The sequence below is a fragment of the Psittacula echo genome, assembly GCF_963264785.1.
Source record: "Psittacula echo genome assembly, chromosome: 1".
Classification (NCBI taxonomy): domain Eukaryota; kingdom Metazoa; phylum Chordata; class Aves; order Psittaciformes; family Psittacidae; genus Psittacula; species Psittacula echo.
In genome coordinates this window covers 75,067,075-75,081,591 of record NC_137735.1, presented here as the reverse complement: position 1 = coordinate 75,081,591, position 14,517 = coordinate 75,067,075, and the positions used below count along the sequence as shown (strand labels likewise).

The 14,517-nt window shown below is 39.7% G+C and overlaps 1 protein-coding gene across 3 annotated transcripts in view; it reads right to left on the bottom strand.

The window, feature by feature from the left end:
- Positions 1-14,517, bottom strand: part of CAMK2D (calcium/calmodulin dependent protein kinase II delta) — a gene marked incomplete at its 3' end in the record, with an annotated part of 156,374 nt that overhangs the window by 37,350 nt on the left and 104,507 nt on the right. For 2 of the 3 annotated variants that reach the window (XM_080615159.1, XM_080615161.1), the window contains exons 7-12: positions 12,538-12,640; positions 4,363-4,446; positions 3,280-3,374; positions 2,891-3,013; positions 1,875-1,958; positions 1,107-1,149 (exon numbers count right to left, since the gene is read on the bottom strand). In XM_080615159.1, the coding sequence (XP_080471285.1) occupies positions 1,107-1,149; positions 1,875-1,958; positions 2,891-3,013; positions 3,280-3,374; positions 4,363-4,446; positions 12,538-12,640 (532 nt within the window). Of the gene's footprint in view, positions 1-1,106; positions 1,150-1,874; positions 1,959-2,890; positions 3,014-3,279; positions 3,375-4,362; positions 4,447-10,240; positions 10,534-12,537; positions 12,641-14,517 lie in introns of those variants that run through there. The other variant, XM_080615160.1, reaches the window with a different exon arrangement.

Here is a 14,517-nt window from a genome sequence, read left to right as displayed (position 1 = left end):
GATGCATTTGTTTGAAATGTAATAATAATAATTCATGTTTAGAAGATATGCAGCCTACAGCATTCCCACCTTTCAAATGAACTGGCAGATACTGGCAATTCATTAGGCATTAATGCAACCTGATTTACATAAATGTAGTCTTCTGTGTTACAGGTGTGTGTTAAACATAGGAACTTAACTAAGAAATTGTATTTTAAGTACTATGCAAATTGAACAAGTTGTTCTTGCATTCATGATTATGTATATTTTGATGACTCAGTGCTTATTATTATTGAAATATTCCCAAGCACTATCCTGCTTTTGTCCATAAATTAACTTGCATTACGCTCCAATAGTGACCACAGAGTAGGGGGATATGTAAAATTACTGGGTTTTGAATTTGGCCTTTTTTTCACTATTCACTTGAAATATCAGATGGTAAAATGAAAAATTCAACACAGCACTGAAATTTTGGCAATACTGCTATTGAGGACAATTTTAGCTACAATAACAGCAAACGCATCTTAGCTTTTGCTATTAAAATTTGGTGAGTATAAAGATCTAACTCTCCAGGGATGTCACTACAACACTATTCCATAAAGAGGAAACACCTCTTGTTATTTCCAGCTACACATTAGAAGGAAAAGAAAGACTCATTTTACTACATTTTTTACACTTCTTACTTAGCAAAGCAATACAGAATGGATGTGTATTTAATTTTTTTAATGCACAATACAACAGAATCCTGGAATGACATTTGAAGTATATGAAAATAACTGTTGTTTGGTGATACTTATGCATGTGGAGCTGTACGCATAATTTTCCATTTTTCTGCACCAAAACAAACAGGAAAACACTGTCTTTTGACAGATGACACTAAAAGAACAAAGAGAAGAAACTCACATTTTACTGAAAAATTAAGACTGTCATCAACAAGAGATTCTATAAGGCCCAAATAGTTTCAATTCTCTTGTTTGCTTCTGCAAAGGAAACAACTAAAGACACACCATGTTTAGATGCTCCTGAATAACAAGTATCTTCCTGTGCTAATAAATCCTAATTAGAACTTGATCACCACAGACATCAAAACATAAAGACCATATTAATCTGGAGCTCAATGAACATACCTGAGAAATTTCTGGTAGCCAGCATAGTTGTCAAAATGGCCCCCTGTGTACACATACATTTGCTCAAATTAGCATCACACTTGTGTACAGTTCTGAACGTGAACACGACACAACAAAAAGGAAAACACACCAGTAAATTATACCAATTACTACATTAACCCTGGAAGAATAGCTTGTCTGTGCATTACCTATCATGCATGATGCCATGAGTGCATAACCTGTAATTTAATCTTAATTACACACCTATCAGCAATTCTCACAATCTCAAATATTTACCTGTTGTGAGTACGTAATGCACAGACCATGAGTACTCACATGCACAGTCGTTATCAGCAAAAGACACAGCTGAGTACGAAATAAAATTTCACTAACGTGCTTAGATACTTTTATGAGTAGGAAAAGGAGTTTATTTGTAATGTGCTAATTAGAAAAGTCCGCATTTGCAAAGTTACCCTGTCTGGTCTGGTCAGGAGAAAACAAGGGACAAGCTAAAAAAACAACCTTAAAGATTTTCCTTCAACAAAATATTTTTAAGGTCTATAAACAAAGATGATTGACTGTCATTCTTTTGAATTTAACAGAATTATGCTATGTTCTGTTCACTTTCATGAAGAGCCAAAGTCTGACGATGTATCAAACAGTTCGTTTAATACATAATACTCAAGAAAAAAATTGCTTAGGGACCATTTGCTTTACGCATAGAACACAAGCCAACATCCTTTTATCTCTCCAAAATCAGCTATTAATCCTTGCAGATTTCATTCTTACCTTTAGTTTTCTTCTTGCATTGAATTTCTTCAAGCAATCTACAGTCTCTTGTCTGTGCATCATAGAGGCAACAGTAGAGCGTTGCTGAGAAGAAAATAATTTTAATGCACCCAGCCACATCTCTAGCATTTTATTTACAAGATACATATTACAACCCATATGGTCCTTTAAGTTCTACTCTGTCTGACTACCCCTTTGTTCAGGTTTCTATGCATTTGGGAAATTTCCACATATACAAAACCAAGGTCTCATTTTACTCAACCATAAGTAAAGTCCCCCTGAAAGAAACAGGGACTGAAAACCCCACAAAATTAAAACAAGAAGGGAACTTTTCTTTAGCATTAGTGACATTAGGTAAGGTACAAAAGATAAAATACTTCAGAGAAAATTCAGCATCTGAATTATCTGAGTTTTCCCTGTACCTAAACTTCCTCTACATCACAATTTTAACAGCAAGATAATGCAGCCTTCTGGAATGAGAAAGAGCTGGGAACCAGCTATCTGTCTTGCTGTGAATTTCAAAGTATCAGCCCAGTCTAACTGCAAAGTCAAACTGTAGAAGGCACTGAGAACTGGAAAGCAGTCCTGCATTCAGTAATAGACAGGCAGCCTCTGCTACATGAAAATTGACCTTTTAAAAGTCCCTTAATTTTCTGCCTTTACATTTCATGCTTATCATAATATTTAGAGGGAAATGAAGATGCAAAGCATTATCTAACTCAATATTACTTTCTTACACATTTTTTTTCTCTGTGAATGTAAAAGAAAGAATGCTCTAATTTTGGCAGTGAACTGCACCACAAAGTCCATGAAAAGAAGTTAATTTCTGCAAAATCTTATTCTAGGATGAGACTTCAATACACGATACTATTGACTGTATCAGTATAATTACGATTTTCACTCCCCTAGTTACATAGCTGCCTGAGTAAGAACAAATACTATCCTCTAAACATCTCACTATATGCTGAAGTATGTGTTTGCCAAATTATTCTCTTAAATCTGTGGAAACTCCTTACACAGATCCATGGATGCTTCAGTGCTTCTGATGCTGTGATACGTTTTGCTGGGTTGATAGTAAGCATTTTATTGATAAGGTCTTTTGCCTCAGGAGTCACTGTATCCCATTCTGGTGAGGGAAACTGAAGAGAAAAAAGTATGTATGAGTATGTCATCTTGTACAATCTTTACACATTTTTACCTCAGGATTTTCACTGATACTATGCCAACCCAGTAAGGTTTGTGTTACTAAACCAATGCTTACTACATTGCATAAATACTTTGTATACTCATAAAGATAACCAATACAAAAATAATTTCAGAAATAATTCTTATTTCACTTTCACTCTAGAAAAGTTATTTAGGGGTACAATTATAAATAACTCAATAGACAGCATATGGTACATACATCATAAGCACCAGCCTTGATTTGCTGGTAAAGCCTGTGCTGGTCTTCATCCCAGAATGGAGGATATCCCACCAGGAGGATATACAGAATGACACCTGCAGAGAATTCACGGTAGTATTAAGGGTTTCAAGAAACAAACCCTAGAAATTCATTTTGCGCCTGACAACCATGTAAACCAAATGGCAAAATAGCTACTGAAAAATAGTGCCCATTCATACCGGAGAAAATAGTAAATGTAGGGTTCACAAGACAACCTCCTTGCAGAGTGAGGGGAATAACGAGTACCTGACATTACATCAGATCAGGAACATTGAATACATGTAGACAGCTGGAGAAATAATTTTCAGCGGTCACAGATGTTCTAGGAAAATGCATTTTTACCTCTGGTTTTACCATGGCTTGTACTGGTGTCTGCAATATTGTGCTTTAACTAATCTCATGCAAAGAAAATTTGGGCAATTTATCTGTACCAATATATGGTCAACAGGAAATGAAAAAGTCCATTTGCTAGTCTTGCAGAGATGATTCACTGTGACTAAAGAAAAGTGCTTTCATAAACACATCCAAGTAAGCGTGGGTAGAAGTAAAATAAGGAAACCACCAATTGTCCTTGGCTAGGTAGCTGCCACTTGCCAGAACCTTAAAATACGCTGTTTCAAGAACTGGATGATAAAGTAATTGCCCTGTACTTAACAAAACATTTAGTTTCCCAGTTTAAAACTGCAATAGTAGGATACTGGTCAGATCAGATTTCAGGCTGCTTGTTAACAAAAATAAAGCATGAATTGTTATGATTTTGAACTAGTTAGGCATCAGGCACCTGCAGCTATTTTTTTATTACTTTCTGAAAGTGTGTTGTGTAGCCACAGCCAAGAATGCCATGATAAGACACCTCCACAAATAATTAAAAAACATGAAGCTGGTAGAGTAAAAAAAAATATGATGACCTCTTCTAAAACTTAATGCTGAATTTTACTGAATACATATTTTCTGATGCAGAGTATCATGTATTGTGGACATCATTTCTTACCCTTAAGATACCCTAAAGTGGACAGAACATTGTCTATCAGAATAATTTCTTACCACATGCCCACATATCCACAGGTTTTCCATAAGGATCTTTCCGTAAAACCTCTGGAGAAAGGTATCCTGGAGTACCAGCAAAGCCTGTCAAAAGGCAAGGCAACTACACTCAAAAGCTGTACGTGCTCCGCAAAAGTCAAGTGATTCTCAGCTCAGCCCACATACACAGGACATCATTTCCCAAGCCATCAACCACTAACCGCTTCACTGTGAACTTTTTATGGTGAATCACTTAGAAATAAAAACAATGGGAATGCAAACGCAGACTTAATCATAGAATCATAGAATAGTTAGGGTTGGAAAGGACCTTAAGATCATCTAGTTCCAACCCCCCTGCCATGGGCAGGGACACCCCACACTAAACCATGTCACCCAAGGCCTCATCCAACCTGGCCTTAAAACACCGCCAAGGATGGAGCATTCACAAACTCCCTGGGCAACCCATTCCAGTGCCTCACCACCCTCTCAGTAAAGAATTTCTTCCTTACATCCAATCGAAACTTCCCCTGTTTAAGTTTTGACCCATTACCCCTTGTCCTGTCACTACAGTCCCTAATGAAGAGTCCCTCCCCAGCATCCTTGTAGGCCCCCTTCAGATACTGAAAGGCTGCTATGAGGTCTCCACCCAGCCTTCTCTTCTCCAGGCTGAACAGCTCCAACTTTCTCAGCCTGTCTTCATACAGGAGGTGCTCCAGTCCCCTGATCATCCTCATGGCCCTCCTCTGGACTTGTTCCAACAGTTCCATGTCCTTTTTATGTTGAGGACACCAGAACTGCACACAATACTCCAAGTGAGGTCTCACGAGAGCAGAGTAGAGGGGCGGGATCGCCTCCTTCGACCTGCTGGTCACGCTCCTCTTGATGCAGCCCAGGATACGGTTGGCTTTCTGGGCTGTCAGCGCACACTGTCAGCTCATGTTCATTTTCTCATCAACCAACACCCCAAAGTCCTTCTCCGCAGGACTGCTCTGAACCTCTTCACTGCCCAATCTGTAGCTGTGCCTGGGATTGCTCCGACCCAGGTGTAGGACCTTGCACTTGGCATGGTTAAACTTCCTAAGGTTGGCATCAGCCCACCTCACAAGCGTGTCGAGGTCCCTCTGGATGGCATCCCTTCCCTCCGGTGTATCAACTGAACCACACAGCTTGGTGTCATCGGCAAACTTGCTGAGGGCGATCTCAATCCCACTGTCCATGTCACCGACAAAGATGTTGAACAAGACTGGTCCCAACACCGATCCCTGAGGGACACCACTCGTTACCGGTCTCCAGCCGGACATGGAGCCATTGACCACAACTCTTTGCGTGCGGCCATCCAGCCAGTTCTTTATCCACCAAGTGGTCCACCCATCAAATTGATGTCTCCCCAATTTAGAGACAAGGATGTCATGTGGGACAGTGTCAAACGCTTTGCACAAGTCCAGGTAGATGACGTCAACTGCTCTGCCCCTGTCCATCAGTTTCGTAGCCCCATCATAGAAGGCCACCAAATTGGTCAGGCAGGATTTGCTCTTAGTGAAGCCATGCTGGCTGTCACCAACCACCTCCTTGTTTTTCATGTGCCTTAGCATGTCTTCCAGGAGAATCTGCTCCAACATTTTGCCAGGCACAGAGGTGAGACTGACTGGTCTGTAATTCCCTGGGTCATCCATTTTCCCCTTCTTGAAAATGGGGGTTATATTTCCCTTCTTCCAGTCATCGGGAACTTCACCTGACTGCCATGATTTTTCAAATATGATGGCCAGTGGCTTAGCAACTTCATTCGCCAGCTCCTTCAGGACCCACAGATGGATTTCGTCAGGTCCCATGGACTTGTGCACGTTTAGGTTCTTAAGATGGTCTTGAACCAGATCCTCTCCTACAGTGGGCCTAAGGTCTTCATTCTCACAGTCCCTGCGTTCGCCTTCCAAGACTTGGGTGGTGCGGTCAGAGACTTTGCCAGTGAAGACCGAGGCAAAGAAGTCATTAAGAACCCCAGCCTTCTCCAAATCCTGGGTAGCCAGTTCTCCCAATGTCTTCTGAAGGGGGCCTACGTTGTCCCTAGTCTGTCTTTTACTCGCTACGTACCTATAGAATCCCTTCCTGTTATCCTTAACATCCCTAGCCAAGTTTAATTCTAACTGGGCCTTAGCCTTCCTCACCTGGTCCCTAGCTTCCCAGACAACATCCCTGTATTCTTCCCAGGCCGCCTGTCGCTGCTTCCACCTTCTATAAGCCTCTTTTTTCCTTTGAATTTTCCTCAGCAGCTCCTTATCCACCCAAGGAGGTCTCCTGGCCCTCCTGCTGCACTTCCTTCTAGTTGGGATGCAACACTCCTGAGCTTGGAGCAGGTGATCCTTGAATAACAACCAAGAGTCTTGGACCCCCCTGCCCTCTAGGGCTGTATCCCATGGAACCTTACTAAGCAGGCTCCTGAAGAGGCCAAAGTCTGCTCTCTTGAAGTCCAGGGCAGTGAGCTTGCTGCACATCCCTTTCTGCCACCACGTCTAGCAGAATTGAGGGGAGATTAAAAGCTGACTGGTTACCCATCTACACCAACACTCCAGGTTCTACAGTGGTGTTAAGGATCTGGTGACAGCGCAAGAGAGGAAAGCTTCCAGAAAGACTAGGAGGTAGCTGAAATTTCTTTCATGACTTCTGCATTACTGTAAGCTGTAGTGAGGCATCCAGTAGTGAGATGCAAATACATCTGGCTTAGGGTCAAATTAAAAAATTAGCAAAGTAGGAGGAGTGATCCATCTGAGTGATCCCCTTGGAGATACTAACTGAAAGACAGAAAATTTACACCATGCATGCCAAAGACTGCTACAGGTTTGGGTTTTTTCAATCACTACTCTAACTTAGGCTATTTTAAATTAGACCCAAACTATAAAGATGAGGATTGTAAACAAGACTTTCATGGGATTTCTGGGAGTCCATCAGCTGTCAGCTGTGAACTGTTAAAACACATGGCGTACTTCCACTGACTAATTAATAAAATGGAGCGGCAGCTAAGCTACAGTATTATGACTGTAAGGAGCATTTAAAGAGCCCTATTCAGTCTTAGAGGAGGGCAGATTTTGAGTAAACAACATGAAGGGCTATATTTAAGAAATGCTTACATATCGAGAGACCTCTTGTTTAGAATAAAAATAAAAAAGAAAAAGGAAAGTAAAACCACTGTTCAAATGTCTTCACACACAAGTGGAAACTCAAATCCAGTTCCAGATGGTGGCAAAATACATGGTCAGAGATGCTGAGGATTAGCTTTCACAAAAGCGCAGCTGGCTATTACCTAGGATGAAGATCATCAACTTGGGCTCAGCCTTCTTATAGCCTTTGCTGTTCATATTTTGCACAGCTACTTCTAATCTTTTCACTGCAAAACTCACACCCATGAAGTCATTCCACTTCTGGAAACCTCCTTACAAAAGCCGACAAAAACCATCTCAGGAGCAACGTAGCTTTTAAAATTTGTATGTTCTTCATTCTTTATTCATTACCAGCTCTGCTGCATTCTCGTAGGAGAAATGGAAAAACCAGGTATAGACTCCTCTGTAAATAATAAAAACTAAATGACCAAAACCATTCTATGCCATTTCAGTTAGTATGTCTGTTCTTTCAAGCATCTTTGCCTAAAATAAACGCTTGAGAATTCTTGAAGGGTAAGTATTTAGTGCCTTTTATGAAGGAACACATGTCATTTCTGAAATAGCATGCTGGATTCCACAAAACTTATGAGACATGGCAATAATGTATAAATTGTACAGCTACAGATAAAGCAAGCCTTTATGCTGCGGTTGGCAATCAGTTTAGAGTGGAAAGGGGCAATGAAGGAACACATTCTGTCTATTCTACTGAGAACATAGCTAAAATATAGAAAAATAAGCTTGTTTTTTTGCAGTGTCCTGATATGAGAGCTATGAATTGTTAAGAGTACTATCATACAGGAAACATACTTAAGCTCTTTTAAGAAACTGAAAACTGTATGTTCTAAATAGTTTTAAAGATAATATTTTGTATGTCTTCTTGGCTGTAGTGCTCTACATTAATACTTTTAATTTTTATTTATTTATTTTATTTTTATTAATATTTATGTTTATTTTAAAAGGGATGTAAAGTTGTCTCAATTTTCAAGCTTACTGTATCTCCATAAACATTACTATGCATCACTTGAAAATAAATACAGTACTTGGCTAACTTCATCTTCTGATGAAGATACAGGATGGGTTTAAACAGAAGTAATTGTTATGGTTTTAGTATATATTCTGAACTTGTTTAAAGCAGCAAACACAGAAGAGTACACAGAAATGATTTCAGGGAAAAAGAAAAACATACTGAAATTCTTAACTGTTCTTTATCAGGTAATTCTGTAAGTGGTCAGAGGGATCCCAATACAACTATGTATGTTCCAGAAAACCACTGGTAACAGTAGCAATTACTTTAGCTGAAACAACTCACAAACCTGGAGACTGTGACTGTACAGTGACCAGAAAAGACTGCATCACCTTGTACTCCCATCATCATATGACTTAAGTAACTATCCAAAGGTCCAAGACATATGCTGTGTTTGCTGAGTTCAGAGGCACACTGGTACATAGTGCATGGTACTCAGCTTACAGTCTCAAAACCCTCTTATGGAAAGACTACATATATGCTTAACATCATAAATGGCGAGCATGTCTCTGGAGTCAAACCTGGGCTGAAGGTTAACTATAATTCCACATCAATTGATGCATCTTAAACACACAGCAGAAGAGATTACTGCTCAAAGATCTGCCCTATGCTGTCATCATCCCCTTGCTAGACTTACAGCCTTCTCAACACTTCTAATGCAAGGATTCCAAACTAAAATGGCATAATAAACCATGTTAGTTTAAACAGTCTAAGTTGTACTTCTTTGTTAACATACCTCCCTTTGACTCAGGAATAAAAATTCAAATGAGATATCTGGTGAGAACATACCGAGAAGGCGGCAACAAGGAGCAAGAGCAAGCAGCTGAGAGTAAGTATACAGTAGTAGCCTTCTCCTCCTGCACAGCTGGATCCAAAAGACTAACTGTAGAAAACGTAAATTTAATGCAACCAACAAATTAATTCAGTGGAGCTACTCAAATTACTTAAGAGTGCGTATTTTAGTTCTAGATGCAGGGCTGGGCTTAATTTGGGATGCAGCTAGGACTAAATCTAGCTACCAGTGAGTTAACTGCAGTTCTTCCACTGACTTCAGTGAGGGACAGTGAGTCAGTGGAGCCCGCCTCTTTCCCAGTACACCTGCTGATGGGGCGGGGTGCTTCAGCTAAACCCTGTGACACTTTATACAAACAGCCAAAAAACAGGTTTGCTTTGTCAACAGGCAAAGCATGAAAGTGTTCCCTTGTATCGGCACACACAGGGCTCTAGCCAGTCTCTTGCTGAGACATAGTTATGGCTTAAGCAGAACAGTGACCATCACATCAGAGGACTACACCCAAGGGAAAAGGAAAGCAAAAGCAAGCAAAAAAAAAAAAAAAAAAAAAAAAAAAAAAAAAAGGGGTGGGGGGAGAGGAGGAAGGGAGACTGAAAAAGAAGGGGAAAAAGTAAAAAAAGAAAAACATACAACTGCACAGCTATAATTGGAATCAGAGCATGCTGTGAGTCACCAAGTGCTGCAGAATCCAGTGGAAAGCTGAAAAATCTTTCAGAAGGGAGCAATAAAAAGTTCAAGCACATCCGAGTTTTTCGCCTTGTTAAAGCAGTCATAAAGTTGAAAGAAGGTACTCAGATCATTACAGAAAGGTTTTGCAGAGGAAGTTCCAGAAAAGGTACAGAACCCAGTAGTCTTATCCAATACCAACAATAATGAAAGAGCCACATTTGACTACTTACTCTACTTTCTATTACCTCGCTGCCAGCTTACCTCTTCCTTACATGTATATTTTGAAGACATTCTGTTCCATCTCCTTTCTCCCAAGTTCAGCATGGCAGTAGCTACAAGTCTAAACCAAGCACTTCACAGGAACCAAATGACCAAAAGACAAAGTGCATTATTTCACAGGGAATTGCAACCTTCTGTGAGTCACCTGCATGCACACAGACGTATTCTCTACAGAAAATAACCCTGAAGTCACGTTCATTCTGCTGATTTTTTCTTGAGATACTTCCTATTTACCTGATGCTTCTGTCATTATAATAAATCACTTGTGTTTTGCCCTATCTCTATCCCACTCCTGTTGTACTGGACTATTTGTTAATGTGCAAGAGCAATTTCCTCTGTGTTTTGCGGATTACTGAAATCCATTTATGTAAAGGCTGGGATTTAAAACAACAGGCTAGTTTATAGATCTACCAACATATGTCCAGCAGTACTGCCTGTGAATCCATGTGTAGTTACATCCTAGATTTCCAACACTCAGTCTCTCACAAAATCCTTTGTGCTTTCATTCTAAGCTTTGACAGCAACCTCACAACTACTTTGTTCAATTTCAAATGACACTTTCTAGTTGCTCTGAGTGAGAAGACATAGCTGCTATATTTTATTCTGTATTTTTCCCTGCTGGAATTTACAATTAAATTTTGTCCTGTGCTTCACATCTATTCAGAGGGTGGTGTATGAGACAGATGCACTGCATTTGTACATGCCCTATTACTTACAATGACCAGTATTCAATCTTTTCCACTGTTTTCCTTGGGGCACTTGGTAACTGTAACAATCTACAATTAGCATTTTGGGTTTTTTTAATTAACAACAACAAAAAAAAAAGTTTAGTGAAATTGGAGAGAAGAGCATTATATTTAATTTACTATCTTCCATCCTCTTAGAACCTGAGAAGCATTGTGCAGGACACCTAAGCTACATTTGAGGTGTCAGTTCTGGAGAACTGGTTTACACTGCCAGTTGCCACTTTCAAGAGGGCAGACACCCTTCCTTTCCAACATTTTCTGAGCAGATCTGAAGCCCAGGATGTTCTCTCTTCACCTGGTCACATGCACAGACTGGGTTTGCTTCCACATTTGCATACATCTTTGTCACCTTCACCATCAAGAAAGCATACTCTTGATCACTCCCAGATGAAGGTAATGTTTTCAAACAGAAACTCCAGTATCAACTTCTGAAGATGTTGTAAGCTGTGGACAGATAACCCTTTCCTGACTACTGTGCAAGGTTCCAGATGCTTTTAGCCACACTTCACCTTCCTGGGTTTATGCTCTCTATGATGTACTATATGAGCTGCTTATATAGTAATGAATGTCCATTTTTAATAAGCCAGCTTATTTTGACCTCAGTGGGTCAAAGACCAGTTTTACAAACAGTTTCATTTGCAGATGTGAAGAGGCAGCCACCTCTGGGGCAGCAATATAAAGAGTTGTGACACACAACTTGCACTGTCACAGCAAGATCTTGATGTGGATGACTGCGTACAGCCTCAGGTACCCAACCTTTTTATTTTCATTCAAGTCACATTCCTAAGTGCAAATTTTAAGGTATTTCCAGTTGACAGAAAATTTTTCAGACAAAATGTTTTTGACGACTGGGTGGGTACACTCAGCACTATTAACCCACAGCCTTACTCTTCAGTCACCCAAGCACCTGACTGGAAGCTGCCCATCTCCAGCCCAGGCTCTACACCCGTATTTCCTTCATCTAGATACACAGGTGAAAGTGGGGGAGAAGGGAGTGGTATGCACCTAAGTCAAACCTACGGGCTCACAAAAGCTAGGACAAGCAGGAATCAGAAAACCTAAGTTTACGGGTCAAGAAATGTCAGTGGCACACAGACTACGGTCAAAAGCATTTGTGATGCTGTATTTACTAGAAGCATGAATTATAAAACCCTTTCCCTCCATCCTGCCCTGTACCAGTACTGCTGTGCTGGCAAAATCCCCAGTATGAGCACAGTTGTGCCAACACAAGAGACTTTTGCCGATTTCTTCTATGCTATTGGTAGGTGATCTACCTCTGTTAGTGAAGAGGAAGCTATGAGAAAAAGAAGACCCACTTCTTGTCAAGTTAGCTCTGAGATTTGGAAATGTAGCCACAGGTCACTTCTGAAGTGTTGGGAGATTTATTTTTGTTTCTTGTTCTTTTTTCTTTTTTCTCTTATTATTTATTTTTATTTTTAAACACATAAGCTCTGCTGCCAAGCTTTGTTTAATTCAGTTAAGAATTACAGACAACATTCTTCCTGCAAGGGAAAAAGAGTAGTATTTACTTACCAAACCAAGCCTGTTGTTCTCCTTGGACTTCTATAGCTAATCCAAAGTCCGCCAGTTTTACTGCTGCTCCCTTGGATTTACTGGCTAGAAGTAAGTTCTCAGGCTTTATTCAGAGAGAGAAAAAAATTGAGATGTAAAGATAAGAAAATACATTTTAGACAAGTTTTCACTTTTTCTTAGCTACAGTAGTCTGGGAAAGAAGAAATACTTAGAGGAGTGAAAAAGAGAAGAAACCCATGTGTTTTCTCCATGAAATTGCAAAAATTACACTTCCTATTCCTACTTGGAAAGAACCACCAGGCCTGTAAAGAGCCTTTAGGAGCCCATGACAGCATGACTACGGACAGCGTGCAGATCTGCTAGTGAAGGAGGTCAGCAAGAGTGCTCATATGGAATTGCAACACCCGTCTGCGTGACAGGACAATCCAAAGACTCCTCAGAGCCCACTACTAGAAAAATATTGAAAAATCTCACGAAAGATGCCTTTTCTTTGATTGCTAGTCTATCCTATGCAGTTTCCAGGATTAGGCATCTGTACTGTCATACATAAATTTGTTTTGCATGACAGCTTAACAATAACAGACTTATTATTACATTTGTATTTAGAGGGTAGGTGCATTTACAGATTACAGTACACTCAGAAAATTAAAAGAAAAGGATCTGAACAGAACAGTGGTGTTCATTCTATTGTTCATAATGCATCCTTTTAACTTCATTTAGCAAATATATCAAATGCAAATTGTCCAAGAATTCAACAGATAATTTCAGAGAAACGTGAGCTCTATGGTATTGTCTTGCCATTTCTTTCTTTTCTATCTCCATTATTTTTTAAAAAGGTTTTGTTCTGCATTTACATAGTAACAAAACTTCACTTTCAAGGGTACTGCAGAAGCAATTTTTGTAGCAATAGGTCACAAGGGAATTCACTATATCCAGTCTGGTACTGGGGACCCAATTCTGCAAACTCTTGAACTCCGATTTCCTTTTAAATCCAGCAGCAATCCTATAGGTTTCCAAGGGACTATTTATGTGATTACAGTTAATCCCATGCAGGTACTAAGTTTGGAAACAATTGCCATCATAAGCTTCTTTCAGCAAAGGCTATCCTTAATACATCTACCAGGTATCCAGCAAAATATGCTTGAGCCTACTTAAGACCTCAACCACTATGATACTAATTAACAACACAACTGGCCCTGACAAACTCCTTAGTCTAAAGGTGTTTTTCCCCCACTCGCCAAACTGTAAAGGAACATTTTTTTCAGTTATTTACAATCATCCCTTTGTTGCTACGTCATGGAAAAGAGAGTATTAAACCCCTTTCACCAATTCATCAACTTGATGAAATAGATTCCACACTTTTAAAAATTAAGATCACTCAGAATAAAATATAATCTTAATTTTGAAGCAACTTGAATTATCAGGAACCACTTCAACTACATGATCTCAAACACTGAATAGCTGAGGACTCTTCTCAAGGTTCATCAGCACTGATTTAAGCAATGTCACACTGTTTGTCATTTAACTACACTAATTCACACATGTAGTCACACAGTTCTTGAAGGTTTCCTATGAAAGTGAGAGACGTTTAGTCATTACTTCTTGGAATGCATTTTCTTCTCAAAACACCTCAAAGCAACAGATGATCATACTTGGTTGTGACCTTCAGCAAGCCAAAACCAGGGAAATGCCTCACCCTCCTGTTTGAACACAAGCACTAATTTACCAAACACATACCACCTCTCACCATGGGATTTCATACAAAAGAGTTTTGTGGTTTTTGCTGCTCGGTTTTTTGGTTGCTTCTTTTTTTAACCCTTAGGATTTTTTTTTTTAATTCCATTCTATGTCTGTCCTCTGCCAATCACAGCACTCTGGAGAATTACCACTGTCATAGGTATGTTTCAACAGAAACTGAAGCAGATTTCCTGATCTGTTCCTCTGCCAAAGACTATGTGGGACTATGTGCTTAAGCAACAC